The sequence below is a fragment of the Myotis myotis genome, unplaced genomic scaffold, assembly GCF_014108235.1.
Source record: "Myotis myotis isolate mMyoMyo1 unplaced genomic scaffold, mMyoMyo1.p scaffold_m19_p_10, whole genome shotgun sequence".
Classification (NCBI taxonomy): domain Eukaryota; kingdom Metazoa; phylum Chordata; class Mammalia; order Chiroptera; family Vespertilionidae; genus Myotis; species Myotis myotis.
This window is the reverse complement of record NW_023416314.1, coordinates 43,109,382-43,135,248: the sequence shown is the minus strand read 5'-3', so window position 1 is coordinate 43,135,248 and position 25,867 is coordinate 43,109,382. Positions and strand designations below refer to the sequence as shown.

Below are 25,867 nucleotides of genomic sequence, written 5' to 3'. Positions count from 1 at the left end.
GCCCCCTGGTGGTCAGTGCACTCCCACAGGGGGAGTTCTGCTCAGCCAGAAGCTGGGCTCGGAGCTGGTGAGCGCAGCGTCAGTGGGAATCTCTCCTGCCTCCGCTACAGGAGGGCAGGAAGGAGTGAGGGGTCCTGGACTGAGAGAGCCCCGGACTGCAAGCAGGATGTTTGACTGCCAGCTTAGCCAGCAGACAGACATCCCCCCCAGGATCTCTGATTGATGAATGAAGGGTGTTCAAATTGAAAAAAAAAAGAGAGAGAATGGAAAAGATGGTGAGAATGTTAAGCTCAACTCATTAGATGCACCCAAGGCAAGAGACACTCCAGAGAAGTGGGTGAGGGTGTAAGAGGTTTAAGAGCCTGGAGAACACAGTGTCATGGGGGCAGTGCATTTCATAGGATTGAAATACGGAAACATTTTCTGAGAAAAGGAACATGAAGTGAATTTATATATGAGAAGCCCATGGTTAGTGACATTAAAAAATGAGACAGTGCCAGCATCATAGTCTAGGAAAACCCCAACACGACGGGGAGGAACACCCAGGTACAGGGTTAAGGTCGTGGAGTCACAGGAGGCAGAATCCACAAAAGCCTTATATTCAGAGTGGTTCTGTAGCCCTATAACCCAGTAGCCATATTTAGGTTGATATTTAGAGCAAACATGCAGATGTTTTTTACCGTGTTTTACGATAATATGTTTTTTGTCTTGTTTTACAAAATCCATCATATTGGAGTCAGGACATTTTTCACAATACATCCCCAAAACCCAGGCATATTTATCTGACACATCTGCCTCCCAGTAATGTTTTCCTGATGTGATAGGAGGTGACCCCAGGACACCATAATCCTCATAATAACCTTTCTGATACAAATAATGTGTTCTCAAATAAAAGGCAGGTTTCACTTGTCTCCTATCTGCAGAAATGACAATATCTGATTTATCCGTGGGAGGATCCAGGGTCACGTGTACTGTAGAAAAATTGTAGGGTTGGTCAGGAATATGATGTACCTTTATTTTTGACATTGTCAGAGAGGTGTTGAGAATAAAATGAGTGGGAAATGGGAAGAATTTGATTTGGTTCTTCAAGAGCAGTACACACTGCAGAAATATAATATGTATGTGTGTGGTGGGAGGGAAAATATGGATTTATACATGAGACCTAGTAGGAAATGACAAATACTAAAAGACAAGGACAAGGTGGCTTCATGATATTGTGATTTCTCCTTACCCCAGGAGCGTCGCACATCTGTCAGTTCTGAAATTAGAAAAAATCCATAACATTAAGTATAGGCAAAAGATTCTACATTAACATCTGATTTCTCTCCAAATCAGAAAAAGACTGGGGTCTATGTATAGTAGTACATGGAAGAATGAGAGGTGAACAAGACAGCTGACCACTCCCCATTGCATAAGTCAACAGCATATAATATCTGTCTTCCTTTGTCTCCTCTATCTACACTTAAAACCTGACCTTCAACCCATAACAAAAATCTCACAGCCATCCATTGCTCTAGCATTCCTCACCAGTAAAGGCTTCCAGCACCCCTCTCAGGTCAGGAGCTTGAAACACTGTCCTTTGCTTCGTGGGGAGAGTTCTTGGCTTCTTCACAGTGAAGGTCTTACTCCTAGTGATGACAAAATGGATCCACACACCTCTGAATTTTTGTCTCTTCAAAACCATTGATTTTTATCTACTCACCCCAAGGAGTACTTGAGCCCCCATTCCTGGACCCCTGAGAAAGGACAGACTAGACTTCTGACCTTGGCACCAGAAGAAATGTGCTCAATCCACTTTCTCAGTTGACTGCTGTCTGCCCTTGGAAAGGGTCTGACCTCTCAGAATAGTTTATTCCTTTCACAGTGATAACTATCCTCTCCCTTTCTAACTCCTAAAAATCATATGAAATTATGTGCCATAGTGCATTTCTTTAAAATGCAAAATTTCGTACCGTGAAATAAATTAGCATAAGGAAATGTCATGACATGGATGTAGTCTCCCAGCAATATGAAAAGAAAGTGAACATGGCTGCTTATGTTTGAGATATGTCAAGTGTGGGAATATTGTCTGGGGAGGCTGAACATCTTTAAGTTCCACTGCCCTGTAGGGTGGCCTCCAGAACTACATCTGCGATTTCAGTCTTCTGGGAAAAAATGTAACCCTTGGAAAAGAAGACATTGTAAATATGATACTAATATTGGTCTGAATTTCATGTACTTGGAAGAGATTAGTGCGGCCAAGTAGGTGTTCAGATTTAGATACAAAGATGATGTTCTTCCATTCTAACTTTAAAATATAGTACAAGATGGAGCAATGGTTTTCCCCAAGGTCAAAATATTCCTTGATATTCAAGTTGGCTTTTAGAAAATAAAAGGAACCATATCTTCTATTCCCAGAGAAGACATTTAAATATAAAGGAGTTGTCTCAAATTCTGGGTGCCTCTGAGGTAAAGAAGACATGACATTCCCACAGTGAATACATTACCTATGAAATGTGGAAATCTGAGTTAGATACAGGCATGAAGAGTGCATAATATTTATGAAGTCAGATGGGTCTGATACTGAAACATCTGATGTTTAATTGCTACTGATCCATACTCTGCAACTCCTCCCAAGTAAATTGCCTAAATAAAAGCTGGTTCATCCTCAATAGATATGGAATACACAAACCATGTGTGAACAGAAATTTAAGATAAAACTACATCTAAATTTGTCTGCCCTGAGCAATATTTTATTCTAACTTTAATGGCTTTAAACTACTTTTTACAGCACAAAAAGACCATCTCTGATCTTTTACACATACCTTTCCATAGTGTCTTTCACATCCTAGGGAGGAAAGAGAAAATATAAGTCATGAAGTAATAAGCTCTTTTCACTAACAAAGCTTCAACACATCTTCCCACTCCCCAACCCTACCACCCCTGATCTGATGGGTATAGAGATGGTCTTAATGTGAGAGCAAAATAATAGAGACAAGACCCGGGTCAATCATTTTGGAATATTCATCTATAGTTGTATGTGTCCCTAAAATATAGAAATAGCTTTGACCATTGTGCCAACACAGCTTGAGCTTTCAGTACCTGGAGATGAGACATATTTATGAGAAAAATATGAGGCCCCTGATGTATTCCCATGTTCATAAGACTCCTCAAGAGATGATCTGAATATTTCATGGTTTGTTCATTTATTCAACACAAATGTAAAGTGGTGTACTACTACTTGTCAGGCATTTTGCCATAATTTGTAGAAACAAAGATGAGTAGTTATAGTTTCCTCAAAAATTCACATGGCTTCTGCTGAAAGTACAAGCAAACAAGTGTATTAATGTAGGCATTTCTCAAATGTCTCTTATTTTTTCACCCACTATCTATAATTGATCTTATTCACACCTTAAAATTCAAAACATATATATTTATAATTTATTTCCAAGTCTTTAATATTACTCAGTTTTGTCTTTTAAATGCAGGTTATTATAATGCTTAGTAAAAAAGCCACAGAAACCAGTAACTTAGGATATTTGCTATGTAACTTACTTTTCAACAAAGAAATTTCATCCTCTTTTATACACCTTTGTCCATGTTACCAATATCCACTTGGTCACTATTCTAAAGCTATAATATTTACTGCATTTCAGGCACTAACAAGACAGCTCATTCCATATTCTTAAGTATTTTCAGTCATCTAATCTTATTTATCATCAAAGTTTCTCTCTCTCCCTTTCTTTCTCTCTAAAATTAATCAACACATATTTATTTTTAAAATCACCACAAGGCTGGTAGAAGGGGCAAAATGAAACTGGCTGGCATCACACCCACAGGTGTAGATTATGAAATGGGACCCCAACTCAGCCCGAGGGACAGTCCCACACACTGATGTGCCAAAGGCAATCAAGGCTCAACTATAACAAGAAAGCACGCACAACCCAAACATTAGACACCCCTAGAGAACCTGGTTCAGATGAACACAGAAACTGCATCACTGGGGCCCAAGGGAAGCCTGCTACATAAGGACACTCTGCCAAGGCTGGGAGATGTGGCAGATATACCAAACACATAGAAATAAACATAGGAAGGCAGCCGAATGAGGAGACAAAAAAACATGTCCCAGATGAAAGATTAGGACAAAATTTCAGAAAAATAAGTAAACATAATGGAGGCAAACAATCTATCAAATGCAGAATTCTAAACACTGGTTATAAGGATGCTCAATGAACTTAGGGAAAGAATAGATTACCTGCCTGACAACTTCAACAAAGACAGAAGAAACATACATAGGAGATACAAAGCATAAAAAATACCGTGAGAAATGAAAAATACCAAGAAAATGAATCTCAAAAGTGGCACGAGAAAAGCAGTTAGTTATCTATAAGGGGGATCCCTCAGAATCCTAACTAATTCCTCAACTCAAACTTTGTAGGCCAGAAGGGAGTGGCATGAAATATTGAAAGTGATGGAAAGCAAAGACCTACAACCTAGATTATTCTACCCAGCAAGGCTATTATTTAGAACTAGAGGCCCGGTGCACAAAAATTTGTGCACTTGGAGAGGAGGGGGTGTCCCTCAGCCCGGCCTGTGCCCTCTCGCAGTCTGGGACCCCTCAGGAGATAACGACCTGCTGGCTTAGGCCCGCTCCCGGGTGGCAGAGGGCAGGCCCAATCCCTAGGTGCAGCCCCTGGTTGGGCTCAGAGCAGGGCCAATTGGGAAGTTGGGGTGCCGCCCCCTGTCATGCACAGAGCAGGGCGGAATGGGAGGTTGCGATGCCACCCTCAGTCACGCTCAGGGTAGGGCCAATTGGGGGGTTGGGGCACTGCCCCCTGTCATGCACAGAGCAGGGCCAATCAGGGGTTCGGGGCGCTGCCCCCTGTCACGCACACAGCAGGGCCCATCAGGGGGTTGGGGCTCCGTACCATCATGCACAGAGCAGGACCGATCAGGGGGTTGAGGAGCTCCCCCCTGTCACTCAGAGAGTAGAGCCGATAGGGGAGTTGGGGCACCGCCCCCTGTCACACTCAAGGCAGGGTCAATGGGGAGGTTGCGGCGCCACGCCCTGTCACACACAGAGCATGGCAGATCAGCGGGTTGGGGCGCTGCCCTCTATCACCCACAGAGCAGAGCTAATCAGGGGGTTGGGGCGCCACCACTGTCACACTCAGGGCAGGGCTGATGGGGAGGTTATGGCTCTACCCCGTCACACACAGAGCAGGGCCCGTGGGGGGGGCGGCGGGGGGTGGCGTTGGGGCACCACCCTCTATCACCCACAGAGCAGGGCCGATCAGAAGCTTGGGGCGCCGCCACTCTCACACTCAGGGCAGGGCCAATGGGGAGGCTATGGCTCTACCCCGTCACACACAGAGGAGGGCCCGTTGGGGGGGGGGGGAAGGGTTGGGGCGCCGCACACTGTCACACACAGAGCTGTAGGGCGATCAGGGAGTTTGGGCGCTGCCCCCTGTCATGCTGATCCCGGTGCCGGGAGGCCTCACGGCTCCGCTGATCCCGGTGCTGGGAGGCATATTACCCTTTTACTATATAGAATAGAGGCCTGGTGCACAGGTGGGGGCTGGCTGGTTTGCCCTGAAGGGTGTCCTGGATCAGGGTGGGGGTCCCCACTGGGGTGCCTGGCCAGCCTGGGTGAGGGAATGATGGCTGTTTGCAGCTGGTCACACACCCTTCAGGGTGGGGGTCCCCACTGGGGTGCCTGGCCAGTCTGGGTGAGGGGCTGAGGGCTGTTTTCAGGCTGGGGGTGACTGAAGCTCCCAACCGCTCCCTTTTTCCTTTTTTTTTTTTTTTTTTTATTCTGGGGCAGCTTTAGCTTGAGGCTTGGCTCCAGCTCTTAGGCCTCTGCTGCTGAAAGTAGGTTTCTGGCCTTTGCATACAATGTTTCAATCCTGCTGGCTGAAGTCCGGTGGTATTTGTTACAATGTTTGAAACTGCAGGCTTAGAGGCCTGCAGCCGCAGGCGCTGAACGCTGGTTTCCTCCGTCACTGAGGCAAGCAAGCCTCATGTTAGTTTCAAGCTGCCTGGCTGCTGGCCGCCATCTTGGCTGACAGTTAATTTGCATATCTCGCTGATTAGCCAATGAAAAGGGTAGCGGTCGTACGTCAATTACCATGTTTTTCTTTTATTAATGTAGATTGAAGGTGAAATAAAGAGCTTCCTAGATAAGAAAAAGCTCAAGGAGATAATCACCACCAAATCAGTATTATAAGGAAGGTTAAAGAGACTTAAGAAAAGGAGAAAATAAAAAGCAAAAATGTAAATTAGAAAATCATCATGATGTAGAAGACATGACCAACATTGTCAACCAGCTCCACCTGACAACTAAACACCCTTTCATCCAATCAATATACACTTCACATTCTGAAATAATATTTTAGTCAATAAAGCAAATGTCAATACATCTAAAAGATTGAAATAATGAAATATATGCTTTCTGATTAAAGATGAATTAAATTTAAGATACACAACAGAAGGAAAAGTGAAACAATCACCAAGTGTTTATACATTAAACAGCACCATTTCAAATATTTCAAGGGTTAAGATAAAAATAACAAAGAAAATCTGAAAAAAGTTAAATTGATTCATAATAAAAGGCCCAGCATGTGGGGCTCAGTGCTTGAGGGCTGACCTATGAACCAGGAGGTTGAGGTTCAGTTCCCAGTCAAGCACACACCATGGTTGCAGACTCCATCTCCATTAGGGGGCGTGCTAGAGACAGCCAATCAATGATTGCCTCTCATCATTGATGTTTCTACCTCTCTCACTAAAAATGTATGGAATACAGCTAAAACAATGCATTTATAACATTAAAAACTATAAGAGAAAAGACTGTCAATCAGTGGTCAAAATTCCTACTTTAAGCCTTGGCTGGTGTAGCTCAGTAGTGAGAGTGTTGGCTCCAGGATAAAACACTCCCACGTTCAATTTCTGGTGAAGGGCATGTACCTGTGTTGCAGGTTTGATCCCTGGCCTCCTTTGAGGTGCGTGCCCGAGGCAACCAATGAATCTGTCTCCCTCACATGATGTTTCTCTCTCTCTCCCTCTCCCCCCCACCTCCTCCCCTACCTCACTCCTTTTACTCTCTCTAATAAATGGAAAAAATATCTTAGGATGAGGATTAAAAAAAAAACCAAGAAATTCTCACTTTAAGATACTGAAAAAAGAACAATGAATTAAATACAATGTACACACACAAACACATACACACTCTCATATATGAAAGTGTATTTACATACACACACACAAAGGAAACTATGTAAGTGAGAGTAGAAACCTGTGATATAGAAAGGTTAAATACAAATAATAAATAAATAAATAAATAAATAAATAAATAAATAATAACACAGTAAAATTTATTATTAAAAAATATCAATGAGCCCTGGCTAGTTTGGCTCACAAGATAGAGCGTTGCCCTGCAGACTGAAGGGTCCTGGGTTCGATTCCAGTCAAGGGTACATGCCCCAGTTGTTGGCTCGATCTCCAGTAGGGGGCATGCAGGAGGCAGCAGATCAATGATTCTCTCTTATCATGGATATTTCTATCTCTCTCACCTTCTGCCTTTTTCTCTAAAATCAATAAATATATATTAAAATCAAACAAACAAACCAAAAAATGTCAATGACCCTGACAAATTATAACTTACTTGACCAAAAGTAATCACAAAATCAGAAATAAAAGAGGAGCCATTACTGTTAATATTGTAGAAATGAAAAATATTCTAAGAAATAATGACTAATATCATGTTTATGAATCTGACAACTTAAAAGGGAAAAATTTCTACAAAGATGTACATTACCGAGAACTGACTCAAGAAATATAAAAAACCTGAGAAAACCTAATACAAGTAAAAAAAATATTTTAAACTTTTCCATTAACATAAAGGCCCAGATTGAAATGGTTCCAATGGTAAATGTACGGAAAATTAAAAATTAAATAATGCCAACCCTTCACAATTGTTTATTCAGGAAATTCAGAAGGAACAAAAAAATTTCGACTTATTCTAAAAAGAAAAACAACAACTCTTGTATCCTCAAGAGATACCTGAGTAAAGTTTTAGGCTAGATCACTGACACAGGTGCCTACAGAATACAAGGAATCTTCTCTTCACAGTCAATTTTGTACTTTAATTGATACATTAATAAGAACCAGATTTTTCCCTGTTGTTCATGCATTCAACAATTTCAATAACTTCTGAAATAGATACAGGGGAGGGTCACTGCAAGACCAATGGAACCTCAGTCTCAACACCACAAACAACAGCCACACAGCAGAGAAGGAAACTTAGTCTTAATTTTCCTTAAGTTCAGATGCTGGGGCTTATTTCTAAGTCTTACCTGCAGCAACTCTACTGTTGACCCCTGCAACAGATGCTCCAGATTTGAGATAAGATCTCTCAACAACTTCTTCTGCTGGGCCAGCTCACTCTCTGCCTGAGCCAGGTCATCGAGATTCTGTGCCGCCTCCTTCTCCAGCCTTTGCTGCTCCTTTTGCTCCTCACTGGCCAGGATACCTCTCAGTTGTTTAAAATAATCCTGGACACTTTTCAAGTCATTTTCTATTTTATCCTTCAGGAGTGAGAAAGAAAGACAGGGACTCAGGTTACCAGGCAGAGTGGGAGCCAGAAAAGGAAGTATTTGATTTGGATGTTCTCAGAGGGAAGAGAGATGGAAGCAGAGGAGCAATTCTTGGGGAGGCTGATTTTTCCCATTATTTCATTTCCATCACATTCAAAATAATGCTCTCATGCCTACATTATTGAGGCCAACCCCGAACCAAAATGGGACTCCTGGGTGTGGCTCAGCTCTCACAGCTGCCCAGGACAGTCATGCCTCCATGCATTACTCCTCACCCGACCCCACCCTCAGCCTATGTTGAGCACCTGGGACAGAGCCATGAACCATTGGCAATTGCCTTCCCTGGAAGAGTTTAAGGCACACACACACACACACACACACACAAAGGTAAATGAATATAAAATTCACTACCATCCTCACTAGAGAGTCTAACTATGGGAATAACTAACTAAAAATATCTGCATTATTTTGTGACATGCTTATTCCCAGCCCTATTTCTACCAGGGAAAGGATAAAGAATGGCTGATCAATGACTCTGGACATATCAACTGTCAGAAAACAAGAAAGAAGGGGATCCTTGTGACTAAAACCCAAAGTCATGCCCAGATTCTTGGATAATTTCCAGAAAGACTCTCCTCCTACCTTCTTGGAAGTTCTCTCTTCTTCAAGGTTATCATCCAATTTTTCAGCTTCCTTCTGCTCTGCCCTCAGCCTTTCCAAAGCTGCTTGGATCTTTTCCTATGGGAGAAGAATCACTTTAGGGTCAAGCTATGGGCTCTGTCCTCATCAGAAGAGAGGTTAAATGGGAAGAAATCAGGTTCATCTCTAAAGAAACTGTAAAATGACCATTAGAACCTGTGATTTTAAGGAAACTTGATGTGGTTATGTGTTCTTTAAGACTCAGATGATAGAATATAGAAAAGAGAAACCAAGATGGCGGCATAGGTAAACACCGCAGTTTGCTGCCTCTAACAACCACTTCAAAAATACAACTAAAAGATGGAACGGACATCATCCAGAACCACAGGAAGGCTGGCTGAGTGGAAGTTCTACAACTAGGAGGAAAGAGAAAAGCATACGGAGACTCAGAGGAGGCGCAGTGCTGAAGTAAAATACTAAGGTGCGGAGTGCATGCGGAGCGGGCTGGCGGCTGAGGGTGCGGTTGTCGTTTTCAATCAGGAGGGAGTCTTAGGCTCTGAGTTCCAGTTCCGGGGGAGTCTCTAGGGACCCAGACTCATATGGGAGAAGTGAGACTGTCTGGCATCGCTCAGAACCCTAGGGCAGCTTTCTCTCAGTGGGGCTTGCAGCAATTACTGGGACACTGAGAAGCAGAGCCTCTGAGGGCAAGACTGAGAGCAGCCATAATTGCTAACCCCGCCCTGTTGACCCCTTGGGACCTGCAGAGCCCAAGCCCTGCAGGGAGACTTTTGCTGGATAGCCTCAGGCAAAGGCTAGATTAGCACCTCCCTAGAGATCCAGGAGCCAGGAAGCCCAGAGGTCAGAGTGGGACCATCCAGTTTGCAGCTCTGTGGAACCATAAAAGACACACTCAGGGGGCAGACTCAGTGAGCACCAAAGCCCCATTAAAGCAAGTCTATCTCCAGAGGGGTGTCTCCAGCACAGAAGTTTTCCCACTGCAGACACAGCTGATTCTCACAGCCAATTGGCCTGGAGGTTAATTCCTCCCAGTGATAACTACAACAATCAAGGCTTAACTACAACAAGACTGTGCACAAAGACCACAAGGGGGTGCACCAAGAGTGTCTACCTCAGGTAATTAGGACACTTAGCACAGAAAGGCACTCTATCGACACAGCAAAGCATAAAAAATGCCGAGACAAAGAAACAGGACACAAACAACAGAATTGGAGGAAAGCAAACTGTTGGATATAGAGTTCAAAACCACACTTTTAAGGTCTTTAAAGAACTGTCTAGAAGCCGCCGATAAATTTAATAAGGCCCTCGAAAAGACTGGTGAGATCGCCGATAAATGTAGTGAGATCTTCAAGAAGACTGGTGAGACCGCCGATAAATGTAGTGAGATCCTCAAGAAATCTAATGAGACCCTCAATGTTGTGATAAAGAACCAACTAGAAATTAAGCATACACTGACTGAAATAAAGAATACTATACAGACACCCAACAGCAGACCAGAGGAGTGCAAGAATCAAGTCAAAGATTTGAAATACGAAGAAGTAAAAAACACCCAACCGGAAAAGCAAAATGAAAAAAAGAATCCAAAAATACAAAGATAGTGTAAGGAGCCTCTGGGACAGCTTCAAGCGTACCAACATCTGAATTCTAGGGGTGCCAGAAGATGAGAGAGAGCAAGATATTGAAAACCTATTTGAAGAAATAATGACAGAAAACTTCCCCTACCTGGTGAAAGAAATAGACTTACAAGTCCAGGAAGCACAGAGAACTCCAAACAAAAGGAATCGAAAGAGGAACACACCAAGACACATCATAATTAAAATGCCAAGAGCAAAAGACAAAGAGAGAATCCTAAAAGCAGCAAGAGAAAGAAAATCAGTTACCTACAAGGGAGTACCCATACGACTGTCAGCTGATTTCTCAACAGAAACTTTGCAGGCCAGAAGGGAGTGGCAAGAAATATTCAAAGTGATGAATACCAAGAACTTACAACCAAGACTACTTTATCCAGCAAAGCTATCATTCAGAAGTAAAGGCCAGATAAAGAGCTTCACAGATAAGAAAAAGCTAAAGGAGTTCATCACCACCAAACCAGTATTATATGAAATGCTGAAAGGTATCCTTTAAGAAGAGGAAGAAGAAGAAAAAGGTAAAGATACAAATTATGAACAACAAATACACATCTATCAACAAGTGAATCTAAAAATCAAGTGAATAAATAATCTGATGAACAGTATGAACTGGTGATTGTAATAGAATCAGGGACATATAAAGGGAATGGACTGACTATTCTTGTGTGGGGGAAGGGGTGTGGGGGTGAGGGAAGAGATTGGACAATAATCGTGCACCTATGGATGAGGGCAGTGGGTGGGGAGTGAGGGCGGAGGGTGGGGTGCGAACTGGGTGGAAGGGAGTTATGGTGGGAAAAAAGAGTAACTAATGTAATAATCTGAACAATGAAGATTTAATTAAAAAAAAAAAAAGACTCAGATGATAGAAGTCACCATTACCATGTCAAGAGAAATTGATTTTCTTTGGCCTAGAAGAAAATACCTGATCCTGTAGTAAGGAAAGAACTTAGGTCTTGATCTACCCAGCTGCCCAGTTACCCCTCATATCTAAAGAGATGATGACAGCTTTGCTTGTGCACCAAACCTCTACCTACTAGCACAAGGTCTGAAAATACCTACTCTCCTTTAGAGTCTGCTCATCATTTGTAATTGATCGTGTGGAATGTATAGAAATGTCCTTCAGGCCTTGTAAGGTGAACATAGGAAGAAGAGTGATGGCCTCAGGACTGTGGTGGCAAGAAAATTACAGTCAAATACAAAAGTTGAGGTTTCCTATCAAGTGCTATTTTCTGCCCTGTCTTTCCTCCACCCTGGTCTGTTACCTTGTACTCCTGGGCAATCTCCTCCATGAGGAAGGTGTGGTGACCACGGTGCTCTCGAGACCGCTCACAAAGCCAGCAAATGATCTTCTTATCTTCCTGGCAGAAGAGCAGGAGTTTCTCTCCATGGCGCACACAGAGATCTGTCCTTTGCTCCTCCTGTGGGCTCAACTTGACCTCCCTAAGCACCTCCACAATGTTGGCCACATGTCGATTGGGACGCAGGTTCTCAGGCTGGTAAGTGATCCTGCACACAGGGCAGCTGCTCTCTCCTTGGCCAATCATGGAGTCCCTGTTGTTTGCAGTGATGCAGGCTTGGCAAAATGTGTGCCCACAGTCCAGGCTCATGGGTTCTGTTAGGAGCTCCAGGCAGATGGGGCATGTTACCTCCTCCTTTATGTTCACCAGGATTCCTGAAGCCATCGCAGCTGCTCTCCTGCTCCTATCTCTCCTGATCTGAGGTTTCTGTTGCTCACCGACCTCTGCCTGATTGGAAAGATTAAAGGGGACAGAGTAAGAATGGTAGGAATAAATGTTGCTAATTGTGTAGAAATGAAGGATGGAGCAAGAACGGATTTAAAAGGACAAAAAAAGAAAAGGTAGAGACACAAGGCAAGGAGCATGGTGACCTGGTAAAAAAGGCTATTAATAACAATACTAGAGGTCCGGTGCCCAAAATTTGTACACGGGGAGCGTCCCTCAGCCTGGCCTGCACCCTCTCGCAATTTGGGACCCTTCTCACAATCAGGGACTGCTAGCTCCTAACTGCTCACCTCCTTGTCTGCCTGATCACTCTTAACCACTCTGCCTGCCTGCCTCATCACCCCTAACCAATCACCTGCCTGCCTGATTGCCCCTAACCACTCTGCCTGTCTGATCGCCCCTAACTACTTGTCTACCTGGCTCAATGTTCCTCAACGCCTCTGCCTCAGTCCCTGCCACTGCGGCTTCATTGGAAAGATATCTAGAAGGACGTAACTACTGCCATATTACGCTTTTATTATTATAGTTTATTTTAATTTTTGTTAATCCTCACTCAAGAATATTTTTGCCATTGATTTTTAAACAGAGTAGAAGGGAGGGAGGGGACAAGAGAGAGAGAGAGAGAGAGAGAGAGAGAGAGAGAGAGAGAGAGAGAGAGATTTGAATGTGAGAGAGACACATCAATTGGTTGTCTGATACAGGTACCCATATCTGGGTGGTGATCAAACCTGCGACCCTGTAAGTGTCCTTGACCTTTCCATGCACCAGCCAACACTGTAACCACTGAGAAATTCCAGCCAGGCACATAAGAATTTTAAGTACTTTTATTTACTCTGACATGACAAATTTCATTTTTATCAGTGCAATGGTTGTTATTGCCCTTTACTTTTACTAAAGCAAAGGATGACCTGAGGTCTTTTTACAAAGAAAAGATGTTTGTGTGTCCCAGCATCTCTCCTGCTTACTCTTTCCTATGACAAACACATCCCCAAACAACATTTGGGTCTCGGCTTTTATACCTGCTCTTGTCTCATCAGATAATGTTGCCCTGTTATCAGTAGAACTCACTATTATCCTTCAGTTAACAATCTCCTTCCGTGTTCCTTTATCAGAAAGACCTGCTCTGACTTGCTTATTTATAGTGGAACTATTGCCATCATTTGCTGTATGTTTGAAAAATTTCTCTCATTACTATGACACTAGAGGCCCTGTGCACGAAATTCATGCATGGGTAGGGTCTCTAAGCCATGCTGGTGATCAGGGCCAATCGAGGCCTTCCGGCTGCTGGCCAGGGCCTTCCTTCCCTAGCTGCTGGCTGCCGGCCGGGGTTTTCATTTGTTCCATGCCACCTCCTGGTGGTCAGCGCACATCATAGCGAGCAATCGAACTCCCGGTGTCCTGGTCAAACTCCTGAGGGGACACTTTGCATATTAGGCAAAGTGTCCCCTCACACACACACACACACATACATACATATACATAATATGTGACAATGTGTTTGTGTAAATGGCAAGAGCAAACCCTTTACCAGATATGTACATAAAGTTAGTGAGTGACTTACAAAGACCATTTATTTTCAGTACAGAGTTGCAATTATCCTAATGTATTCAGGGTCCCTCTTCCTACCTTACAGGATTCATCAAAGATGAAATAGGTAAGTTAGAAGGTTCTGGGGAGTCTTGTTGGATAAATAGTAAAATTTTACATTTGCCTGGAAATATGCCAAGGACATTGACAGGAGCCTCATGGTTTGTATGCATATTGATGATGGGGAGTAAGATAGCATAAAGGCACTCATAGGATCACACAAGTCACATATCTGAAAAAATAGAAACACAGATGAAGTAAATATCAATCTTGCAATAGAAATCTCAAAATATTAGGCAAGATCATTCAACTAATTTTTCATCACTATGAATTGCATGCTAACAACTAAACTAATACCCACAAACACAGAAATGAGTCTAAACAGACAGTTTAAGCCACTGTGACCCTGACATCAACCTGGAAAGTAACAGTAAATTAAGTCATATGTATATACAAGCTGATGTGAAAAACACTACTAGAGAGATGTGCATGTTGTTGGGAAATCAAATTATTGGGGCAGATAAAGGGTTGTCCAGCAATTCAAACTGAAATACCTAAGGGTTGAACTGAAACCTGAGGAAGATGAAGGAAATAAGGCATATGGGAGAGAAAAGAAATTTATTTTGTAAAGGAAATGACCCATTCATTGAAGATGCACCACATTGTCTGAGATGGAAAATGCCAGTGTGGCTGGTGTGAGAAAACTGCTAGGCCTCTGGAATCACATGAGCCTGCAGTGACCTATGGCACTTAGTGAATTATGTAACGTTTAGAGCTGAGAGCAAAAGTAATCACCAGTGTTGGGTGTGGAGTAATCTATGGATCCAGTGGAGGATTGGAAAGATGAGTTGGATGCACATACAGTTGCTCAGGGGAGAGATGATGATAGCTTTCAGGACAAGAAGATGAAAGACATGGAGAGCAGGTGATGAGTGAGACATAGGATGAGGTAAGAGGAAAGGATTGGAAGTTAGATTAGATTACAGAGAAAAAAGGTTAACATCAAGCCTGGGTTCTTTCTTCCTATAACGGTAATATTGGATAAGTCTTCTAATAAGTTTTTGTTTTTGTTGTCTGGAAAACTCATGAGGCTATAATAAAGTGGAAGGAAGATCAGCTTCATTACAAGGCCAGATTTTTGATAGCAAAATTAGCCTGATATAGAAAGTGCATTTGGGATTAGGAGCATTTCATATACACCTCAAATGCCAGTTAATATGCTTAAATCTCATTTTTCATAAGAAATTTTTGACTTTTATAACCACATGTGTATCTTTATAGCCCTTGGATGCTATGCCTATGGTCTTTCACAATTTAATTTGCACTCTGTAGCTCTAGGTCAGTTGTTCTCAACCTGTGGGACTCGACCCCTTTGGCGGTAGAGCAACCTTTTCACAGGGGTCGCCTAAGACCATCCTGCATATCAGATATTTACATTATGATTCATAACAGTAGCAACATTACAGTTATGAAGTAGCAATGAAAATAATTTTATGGTTGGGTCACAACATGAGGAACTGTATTTAAAGGGCCAGAAGGTTGAGAACCACTGCTCTAGGCTTACATAAACTTTAGTGGTTTCACACACATCTACTAAGTCTGTCTTCTTAAAAGGCTGAGATAACAGAAATAAAGTACCTTCCATAGGCCTGTGAAGACCACCACTAATAGCTTCCCTAAGGCAGCCAATGTCAGCATGCCCTGCCTCCTGTCCTGTATCCTCAGCTCAGCTAAGTGACCCTGACAGCTTATATCTCACAGGTTACAAGATGGTAATCACCATCCAAATTGGAAATGATGCTGGCGGTCAAAGAGGCGTGGACAAAAAAGGACCACATGCTAACCTGACTAGCTCAGAGAAGGCCTGTGTGATAGGTAGCCTTGCAAATTCAGAGACCTAAAATAACCACAAAGAATGGTTTGAAATTTAAAAAAAAAATTAAATAAAAAAGCATTTTTGTTGGTTAGTCATATCCTAGGCTGGCATTTTGGCCTGACAAAGTCAATCTTTACTTTAACTGAGCCTGTCTATTGTCCGTTTGCATCTACGATAACATATCGTTGGAATGTCAAGGTAATTTTCCTTTTTTTCTGGACCTGTCAAAGCAGCACTGTATGGAGACCATAAATCACCTCATTGTTATTGAGCTAATTGTTGACTGTTAACTATCCTACACCCATGTAAGTAAAAGATGTCTATCACTATACTTTTTATCCAATCCCAGAGGTTCCATACCCTCCCCTCTTTGTTTTCTTCTTCCTCAGCCTCCCCAATCTATCACCAATGGATTTCATGTAACACACTTATATCTTCTCTTTTGATTCTAATGTAAAATACAAGGCACAAAACTACCATTCTCTAGAGCATTATCTCAATCCATTGAGATTCTGCTCCCAGCAATTGTGGGCAGTTTGGCTTAAATAAATACACAAAACTTCCTCACAGGTTTGAATGCTTCTTAAGTTACCAGAGGGTATCACAGAGTGGTAACACAGTGATGCTCATTCTCCCACCTGGACTCGGTATGGCCCTGTGGCTACAGTCTAAGATCAGGAGCTCTCTCAGGAACTTCAGGTAAATGGGACTATGAAGAAATAAAGAAAGAAAAGGTCTCAGTAGATATTCATGTCTTGATGGTTGCCAAAGTTTGGTGGTAAAAAAATGATCTGAGTATCAGTTAATAAATTTTCCCTTTGCTCTCTTCTCTGAAGAGAAAAATTATAAAGGCTGCATGGAGATGAATTTAGACCCACTAACACTGCATCCTAGTCCACGGTCATCATACGTGAAGGGAACCTGAAGAGGAATGAGGCTGAAGGAGAACAGACGTGTATTCCAGCTACTGGTCCAGATACTGAAAACAGCCCAGAGGCCACATGCAGTTAGCCCCTGGCTGCAGGATCAGGCATAGACATTGTATCAGGGTAGATATCATTTCATATCTATCCCTGGTTTATGACTCCAGCATTTATGATCCAAATTTGGGGTAGGAACCTCCAATTATTTTGCATCTCATCCATGAGCCAACCAATCCTGAGATCCACCAGGAGCCAAGTATGCATTATGCCTTGGGGCTGCAGAATTTATTTTTTCAGTGAGGCTACAAGGAGCTAAGGTCAAAGCAGCTGCTGCCACAGGACGCAGACAAAGAAAGTGCAGAGGAGCTTGAGTCCTCACACATGGAGTTTGACCCCGCCACTACCTAAGCAGTGACCAGAGCTGCACAGCAGGCAGGGGGATAGATATGGGAACAGGAGTGGTGTCTGCGCTGGAAGGATATCACACATGTGAAGCCCATCCCTGAGGACTTAGGGGTTTGTGCCCTACATGTGGCTCTCTGGGGACCTGCACCAGAAACCTGAACCCACAGAGTGTCTGCCTTCAAAAGGAATAAGGCTTGTGCCCAGAGAACCCTAGGGGTGTAGGGTATAGGAAATTCCTCTTTGAAAGGGTAGGTGCACAGGACTTAAAGGTCTTAAAGGACTTGCTCCATGACCTGCGCAAAAGCAGGTTTGAGAGGTGCCTAGACCAAGTGCAAAGGAAATCCTTCTCCTGAAGGAGGAGTGGAAGCCTGTTGGACTCTCACCTGAGGCTGAGACCTGGGGAATGGAGGCGACATTGGTGCTCCACCCCCTTGCTTATGAGATCAGGCTCCAAGTCTCTCTAACCAGTCAGTGCTCCTGGGTGTGCCCGCCCCATTCCCCTGCTGCAGCCCCGCCCACAGAGCTGACTGCGGAATGCTAGGCCCCAACCTCCTTCCAGGGGCATCACCCCTGCTCCACCTCTCTGACTCTACTGAATTGGCCTCTGCCAGCCACAACGGCCCCGCCCCAGCTATTGGGCCCCAGGATCTGGTTGTGGGGTTGGGAGGGGATTCGTTTTTCGTGCCCAGAGGTCTGCAATAATGAAAGACACAGTTGTTGGAAGACTAGCAACTCCCCTCCCTCCGCCCCCCCCCCCCCCCCCCCCCACAAGGCACAGAGAGCAGAGCAAAACTCACCCCCATTTTTCCAGGGAAAAAGGCCTACTCACTTGTGGAGTTTCAGCGTGAGGGGCAAACGTGGTGATAATTCACTCTCCAAACCAGCTGCAGGAGGAGCAGAGTGAAAATGAAAGTTAAATTCTTAGGGGAGGGGCAGGAAAGGAGAAAAATCTATGGACCAATGAGAGGCCTTCACAAGGACCTCAGGGAAATACCAGCCCTTTGGGCCTTAGCTCAGAGAGGCCAGTGACTACATTCTTAATCCTATCTCAGTTCTGCTCCCTGAAGCTGTTCTCATGGCTCTCACAGTAATTCATCCTCTGGAGAACCAGGCTGACCTGAGCTGTGACTGTCACACACATCACCCTCCTCTTGTTCCCTTAGGGATGAGGTGTCATGAGGAGAGAATGAAATACCTCCTTCCCCACAGGGAGGACCCTCCCTGAAGGCCCACCTGAGGCAGTGATCTTGGCAGCTCTCCCCTGTCCTGTCACCAGTTAAGCTAAGTGAACCTGGCCAACTTGTGTCCTGGCCGTCCTGTGAGAGGGAACTGTTATGCCCAGATTTCAAGATCCCCAATAGACCACACCAGGGAGCCAGCCATGTCTGATGCAAAAGCAAAGAATCTTTTATTTTTATTAATACAGGCCCGGGTCTGGTTCCCAGCCTCTACCAATGCAAAGGTGAGACGAGAGAGACAGCCCCGTGGGAAAAAGGGGTTTTAATAGGGGGGTGGAGTGAGGGGAGGAGAGATGACTGTGGGCCCTGCTGATTGGCCAGGGTCTTGTCACACAGGATGTGGTCACATCCATGGTGCGCACATTCCTTGATTGTCATTGGTTAGTTTGAAGAAGTCCTGGGTGTGGCTAGCAGTGTAGCAGAGGCTTGGGCTTCCGGGAAGAAGCCTTTGCCGAGCACATGGCCAAGGTAAGATGGAGGGCATAGCCCTCGCCCCTTCAGAACAGCTGCCCAAATCTGAAGTTACCTCAGGTGGTCAGCCAGGGGGCTATCACAGAGTGGTAGCACCGTGATGCTGGCTTTCGGAACCTGGATTCAATAAGGGCAAGATGACACTTTTTCTAAATGGACTGCACAGATCAAACTACATGAAGTGTCATTTTGGGGCAATGTTTTCTAATACCATTTAACATATAATCTTTATAGTCTTAAATAGAAATGAAACAGGAAATTTATACAATTGCTGCAATTCCTGTAGACGCTGTGGGTAAAACAGTACTCCACGACCTCTAATTTGTGATGAGTAATTGACTCTCCACTGGTTGCCCAGATTAAATATTATTTCTGGGTGTGTCTGTGAGGGTGTGTTTCCAGATGAGAATAGCATTTGGATCTTTGGACACAATAAATTAGATTAAAGATCTAAGCAGAACAAGGAGGCAGAGGAAGAAAGAGAGAAGGTGTTCCTTTTGCTTTCTGCCTACCTGCTTGTGTGGGGTATAGGTTTTCTATTGCCGTTTGACTGGGACTTACACCAGTGACTACTGTGGTTCTCAAGCTGTTGAACTTGGACTAAACTGCACCACCAGCTTTCCTGGGTTCCCAGTTTGTAAAAGGCAGGGCCAGGAACCTTTCAAACTCTATAATCACATGAGCCAATTCCTGAAAATCAGTCTCTTTCACATATATGCAGGATCTATAATATTGGTTTTGTTGCTCAGGAGAACCCTGACTGATAGCGTATGAAACAATTCTAAAGTCATGTGTTAACTGGCACAGGTGAAATGTGATCATGATAATGGTAATGACTCTGGTGAACAGTGCAATTTCAAAACGTGTGTGCCTAAAAATGGCTGAGAGTAGTGAAGGGTGCAAGGACAATGTTATAGAGGTGAAAACACACAAAGTCATCTTGAATTCAGTATGAGAAAATCACATAAGGAGAAGCCAGAAAGAAGAAAGAGAGAGAGAGAGAGAGAGAGAGAGAGAGAGAGAGAGAGAGAGAGAGAGAGAGAGAGAGAGAGAGAGATAGTCTGGGAGCAGCTATGTCTTTAACAGGAGAGATAGTTAAATAAATGAATGAAGAGACACCCCTACTTTAACTCACTTTTTTCATTGATCTTAAGATGTTGTTGTCATGACACTTCTTCTGGTATCTTTTCAGATTATTAATACCAATCAAGCCTCTCATTATGCTGTATGAAATATTGTAAAAATGTCATTATATTTCCCATACGCTCCTCCTGCTCCTGATCTCTCAGCTTTGTTTCTGGGTGACAGAGATGGCCCAAGAATAAGATAAGTAAGGTTAGTGATTTTTCAGAAATTATGGTAGAGCTGTGAGTGTAAACTTGAAAATCTTGTGGGACTAGTAAATCCAAAAGAAGGTACAGAGCAGGGCAGCTGTCACACTATTAAGGCTCATAGACCCCGAGAGGACATTGTACTAGGATTTTTGTGAACAGCTTGCTAAAATCCTACATCATTACATTTACAGGAGTTAGACAATGAAGCTTCAAAGAACTCTGTGACTTTCTGTTTTCTTTCCCAAAGTATCTCTCTCATCCCTGAGCAGTGCTGGGCTTAGCTCTTTTCTCTACAGGTCTCTGCAAACTGGTCTAAAAGCCTGGGCTTGTGGTCCATGGAGACTCCATAGGCTCCTTCTCTAGGGCTTTCTTTGCTAGGATTTCTCAGGAAGTCATCTCTGGAACAAGGATTACCCATAAACATCAGAACTCATTTTGTATATCCTGAGTTAGAAAATGAAAATGCATAAGTGGAAGGCAATAAGGAGACTGCAGTGGGAGCCTAGAGTTATACTTTCATTGGTACTCTTATGCACACCCACCTTGCATCCACAACTGTAAGTTTCATGAAATCAGGTAGGTCCTTTTTCTATTTTGTTTCTTATTGCCTCAGATCTATTAGAAGGTGTTGCATATGAGGATATATATATATTAGAATACAAAAGGCTAATATGCTAAGTGTCCAACAGAGCAGTTGACAGATCAGTCGACTACTCGACCAGTCGCTATGATGCGCCCTGACACCAGGGGGCAGATGCTTTGACCAGTAGGTTAACTTGCTGCTGGGGTTCGGCAGATTTGGACTGGGAAAGATGGGGCTGGACATGCCCTGGAGCCCTCCTGTAGTCCCTTCCTGGCTGGCCAACCTCCGACGGGGACTGGGCCAGTTGGCCCCAATCAGCCCCGATCGCCAGCCAGCTGGAGGGTCCTCAGCCGTTCATGAATTCATGCACTGGGCCTCTAATATATATCTAAGCTAATAATAGACAAACATGGTAATTGACCGTACCGTTGCTACACCTCCCATTGGCTAATCAGCACGATATGCAAATTAACCGCCAACAAAGATGGCAGCTCTTTTGCATATTATAGGCAGATTTCATTGCGAAGCCACACCTGGGGCTGGCAGCAGTGTAATCCCCAGCTGCTGGCCGCCCCAGAGCAAGATTCTGGCCTGCCGTGTGTGGCGCGGGGCGGGCAGGGTGGGCGGCTGCACGGTTTGAGCAGCCGCCCATCCCAGCACAGGATCCAGGCCTGCCATCTGCAACCGGGGGAGATGGGGCAGACACTGCGGGATTGGGCGTGTCAACTGCCACCAGGGGAGCAGGCCTAAGCCAGCAGTGGTTATCTCCTGAGGGGTCCCAGACTGTGAGAAGGCACAGGTTAGGCTGAGGGACCCCTCTCCCCTGCCAGTGCACAAATTTTTGTGCATGGGGCTTCTAATATATATATATATATATATATATATATATATATATATATATATATATATATTCATATATATAACACTATTGATGTAATTTTAACTGAGTTGACCTTTGGGTGATAAATTATGCTTCTATTATACTGTTCTTGCTGTGAACATGATTGCTGTGTCACATAATGAATTCAACTATTCTCCTGGTGTTATTAACATATCTATGATTCTTCTTTGACAAATTTTAACATCTATTTTTTATGAGAGAGAGAGAGAGAGAGAGAGAGAGGACATGACATGAAGGCACAGAGAGTGAGAAAAGCAGTCACAACCTACATTGTAATAGACACATTGAAGAAAAGAAACGAAGTGGAGGTTTTTCCTAGTTTTTATGACCTATTTTTGAAGGTAGACTTCAATTGGTAGTGGATAGACAGTTATAACTCAGTGACATACATGCTTATGACTGGAAGACCAAGAATAATTTGAGGCTTCTGCAGCAGCAAGAAAGTGACAGAAGAACATCTTTATAAGAGAGATCCAGAGGGAGAAATCCCAAGTTGTACATAAGAACTCTGGTCCAATCTCTGAACTACACATGTTGGAGATAGATGACAAGCAGCCCAATTAGGCTAATGGGACTGATCACTGATTTTAGCTCCTGCAAAATGGAAGGGAGAATTTAGAATTTGAGTTCAATCAAGTTAACCTATTAAAAAACAATAAACAAACAAATAATAATATTCTTAAGAACATGAAACAGAATTCTGAGTCTCTACACATCTTTCACAATTTCCCTGAGGGAATTTTAGATGCAATCTAAAATTATTCAACATACAAAAGAGTAGAGGACATGACCCATATTCAATAAAAAAGGCGATCAATGGAGACCAACTCTGAAATAAGCCAGATCTTATATGTAGTAAATAAGGGCTTCACAGCAGCTATTATTTCTGGGATGAAAGATATAGAAGAAAATATACTTATAATCATCACCAAAATGTCAGAAATCAAATAGAAGTAGTTTTTGTTTTTAATTAAAATATTTTAACTACAATCAATCAGAAAACAAATCCAAGTTTAGCTTAAGAAAAATTTAGAATCCCAACAGAAAGATTAACTGACATTAAAAGTTGATTAATGGACATTACCCAATTTGAAAATAATAAACATGTCCTCAATAATCTGTAAGAAATATCAAAGTAATAACATAGGCTTAAGGTACAGCACAACTAGTAAAATACAGCAATAATAAAACATAAAGGATGCATGGAGATGAATTTAGACCGACTAAAACTGCTCACTGCTACCCTGTTCATCAAACACGAAGGGAACCTGATAAGGAATGAGACTGAAGGAGAGAAGAAGTGTATTCCAGCTAGTGGTCCAGATACTGAAAACAGCCCAGAGGCCACATGCAGTTATCACTGGCTGCAGAGACTGTGGTCCAGATCAAGCTCTGATGAACAGCTGGGTCAGAGATAGACATTGTATCAGCGTAGATATCATTTAATATCTACCCCTGTTTTATGACTCCAGCATGATCCAAACCTGGCATAGGAACCTCCAATTATTTTGCATCTTATCCAAGATCCAACCAATCCTGAGACCCACCAGGAGCCTGTAGACTAGGAAGGAGGAGTAGAGCATGCATTCTGCCTTGGAGCTGCTGAATTTATTATTATGGTTGGGCTACAAGGAGCTAAGGTCAAAACAACTACCAACTACTGCCAGAGGACACAGTAGAGGAAAGTGCAGATGGAAGAGAGAGAGAGAGAGAGAGAGAGAGAGAGAGAGAGAGAGAGAGAGAGAGAGAGAGAGAGAAAATGTATCTATCTAATAGATACCTATTCCATACTATTTTAGAATCCCTCTCCCACCACAGGCCTTCCAGAAATGGAGAACTAAATAATTTCTTGTGAGACAGAGACCAGAGAAGATACTGGCCAAGTAGCCCAGTGTTTCTATTTCTCTTGGCTAATAAGCAGGTTGGTAAAAGTGGGAAATGAAAATGCCAGACACATGCTGCAGGAACACTCCTTCCTGTAGCATCTGTCCTGCTGTCTCACCAGAGGGGAGAAGAGGCTTTACTCACTCCTGAGGACATGCAGCCCTTCAGCTCCCTGGAAAGAGTGAGGCTGGCCAGGAAAGAGAAACATTGACCTACATATCTAACTGCTGAGGAACCCATACAGAACCCCTGACCCTCCTCTTTCACTGGAAGTCATAATGTGAACCAGTACCTGAAACATGGAGCTATACCTGGGCAAACAGAGGAAAGGCTTTCTAATGAAAGATAATTACTAAGGGGAAGAGAAAAGAAGGTCAAATCAACTTTTATCTAGTATATTCACTTAGATTAAAAAAGCTATTCCCTGAGAAACCAAGATGGCAGCATAGGTAAACACTGGAGATGGCTGCCTCGCACAACCACTTCAAAAATACAACTAAAAGACATAACAGACATCATCCAGAACCACAGGAAGGCTGGCTGAGTGGAAATTCTACAACTAGAAGGAAAGAGAAAAGCATTGAAGGTCTCACTACATTTACCGGCGGTCTCACCAGTCTTTTCGAGGGTCTTATTAAATTTATCGGCGGCTTCTAGACAGTTCTTTAAAGACCTTAAAAGTGTGGTTTTGAACTCTATATCCAACAGTTTGCTTTCCTCCAATTCTGTCGTTTGTGTCCTGTTTCTTTGTCTCGGCATTTTTTGTGCTTCACTGTGTCGATAGAGTGCCTTTCTGTGCTAAGTGTCCCAATTACTTGAGGTAGACACTCTTGGTGCACCCCCTTGTGGGCTTTGTGCACAGTCTTGTTGTAATTAAGCCTTGATTGTTGTAGTTATCACTGTGAGGAATTGACCTCCAGGCCAATTGGCTGTGAGAATCAGCTGTGTCTGCAGTGGGAGAACTTCTGTGCTGGAGACACCCCTCTGGAGATAGACTTGCTTCGATGGGGCTTTGGTGCTCACTGAATCTGCCCCTTGAGTGTGTCTTTTATGGTTCCACAGAGCTGCAAACTGGATGGTCCCACTCTGACCTCTTGGCTTCCTGGCTCCTGGATCTCTAGGGAGGTGCTAATCTAGCCTTTGCCTGAGGCTATCCAACATAAGTCTCCCTACAGGGCTTGGGCGGGGTGGGTCCCACGGGATCAACAGGGTGGGGTTAGCAATTATGGCTGCTCTCAGTCTTGCCCTCAGAGGCTCTGCTTCTCAGTGTCCTAGTAATTGCTGCAAGCCCCACTGAGAGAAAGCTGCCCTAGGGTTCTGAGCAATGCCAGACAGTCTCGCTTCTCCCGTATGAGTCTGGGTCCCTTGAGACTCACCCGGAACTGGAGCTGAGAGCCTGAGACTCCCTCCCGATTGAAAACGACAATCGCGCCCTCAGCTGCCAGCCCGCTCCGCATGCACTCCGCACCTTAGTATTTTACTTCAGCACTGCGCCTCCTCTGAGTCTCCGTATGCTATTCTCTTTCCTCCTAGTTGTAGAACTTCCACTCAGCCAGCCTTCCTGTGGTTCTGAATGATGTCCGTTCTGTCTTTTAGTTGTATTTTTGAAGTGGTTGTTCGAGGCAGCAACCTCCGGTGTTTACCTATGCCGCCATCTTGGTTTCTCAATTTGTACTTTTTAAAAATATATTTTGTTTAAATTTATTTCAGAGAGGAAAGAAACATCCCTTCCATGGAACTAGATTGATACCCAATGCTATTGGGCTGCAGAAACAGAGAGAGCAAGACCATCTTGGCATCCTGGGAATTTTGTGTCTGTAGATAATGGGTATTATCCTTGGCCTGAACATAAGGCAATGTGTCAGTAGTCACCTAAAGCTATGTGTGTTTAGGCAGGAGGAGATGTGTTTATATACTCTGGATGACACACATGACAGGGACCTGTGAAACACAAATTCCAATGAGGCATCTGTTATTAGGAGAAAAAAGACTCAATATCAAGGCTGGTTATACACTGGAGAGAGAAAAATCTATCCGTTTCCAAACACATTAAGTGCCGTTATGAGTT

General features: G+C 43.5%; 1 protein-coding gene across 1 annotated transcript; it reads right to left on the bottom strand.

Annotated features, from left to right (window-relative positions):
• Positions 1–228: 228 nt before the first annotated feature.
• On the bottom strand, positions 229–12,597 carry LOC118664747 (tripartite motif-containing protein 5-like). Its single transcript, XM_036325217.1, has 7 exons — positions 12,118–12,597; positions 9,213–9,308; positions 8,331–8,561; positions 2,805–2,827; positions 1,528–1,628; positions 1,232–1,258; positions 229–971 (listed from the first exon to the last, which is right to left on the bottom strand). Exons 1-7 carry the CDS (start codon positions 12,535–12,537, stop codon positions 355–357), a joined length of 1,515 nt encoding a protein of 504 aa, XP_036181110.1. The 5' UTR covers positions 12,538–12,597; the 3' UTR covers positions 229–354.
• Positions 12,598–25,867: the final 13,270 nt, after the last annotated feature.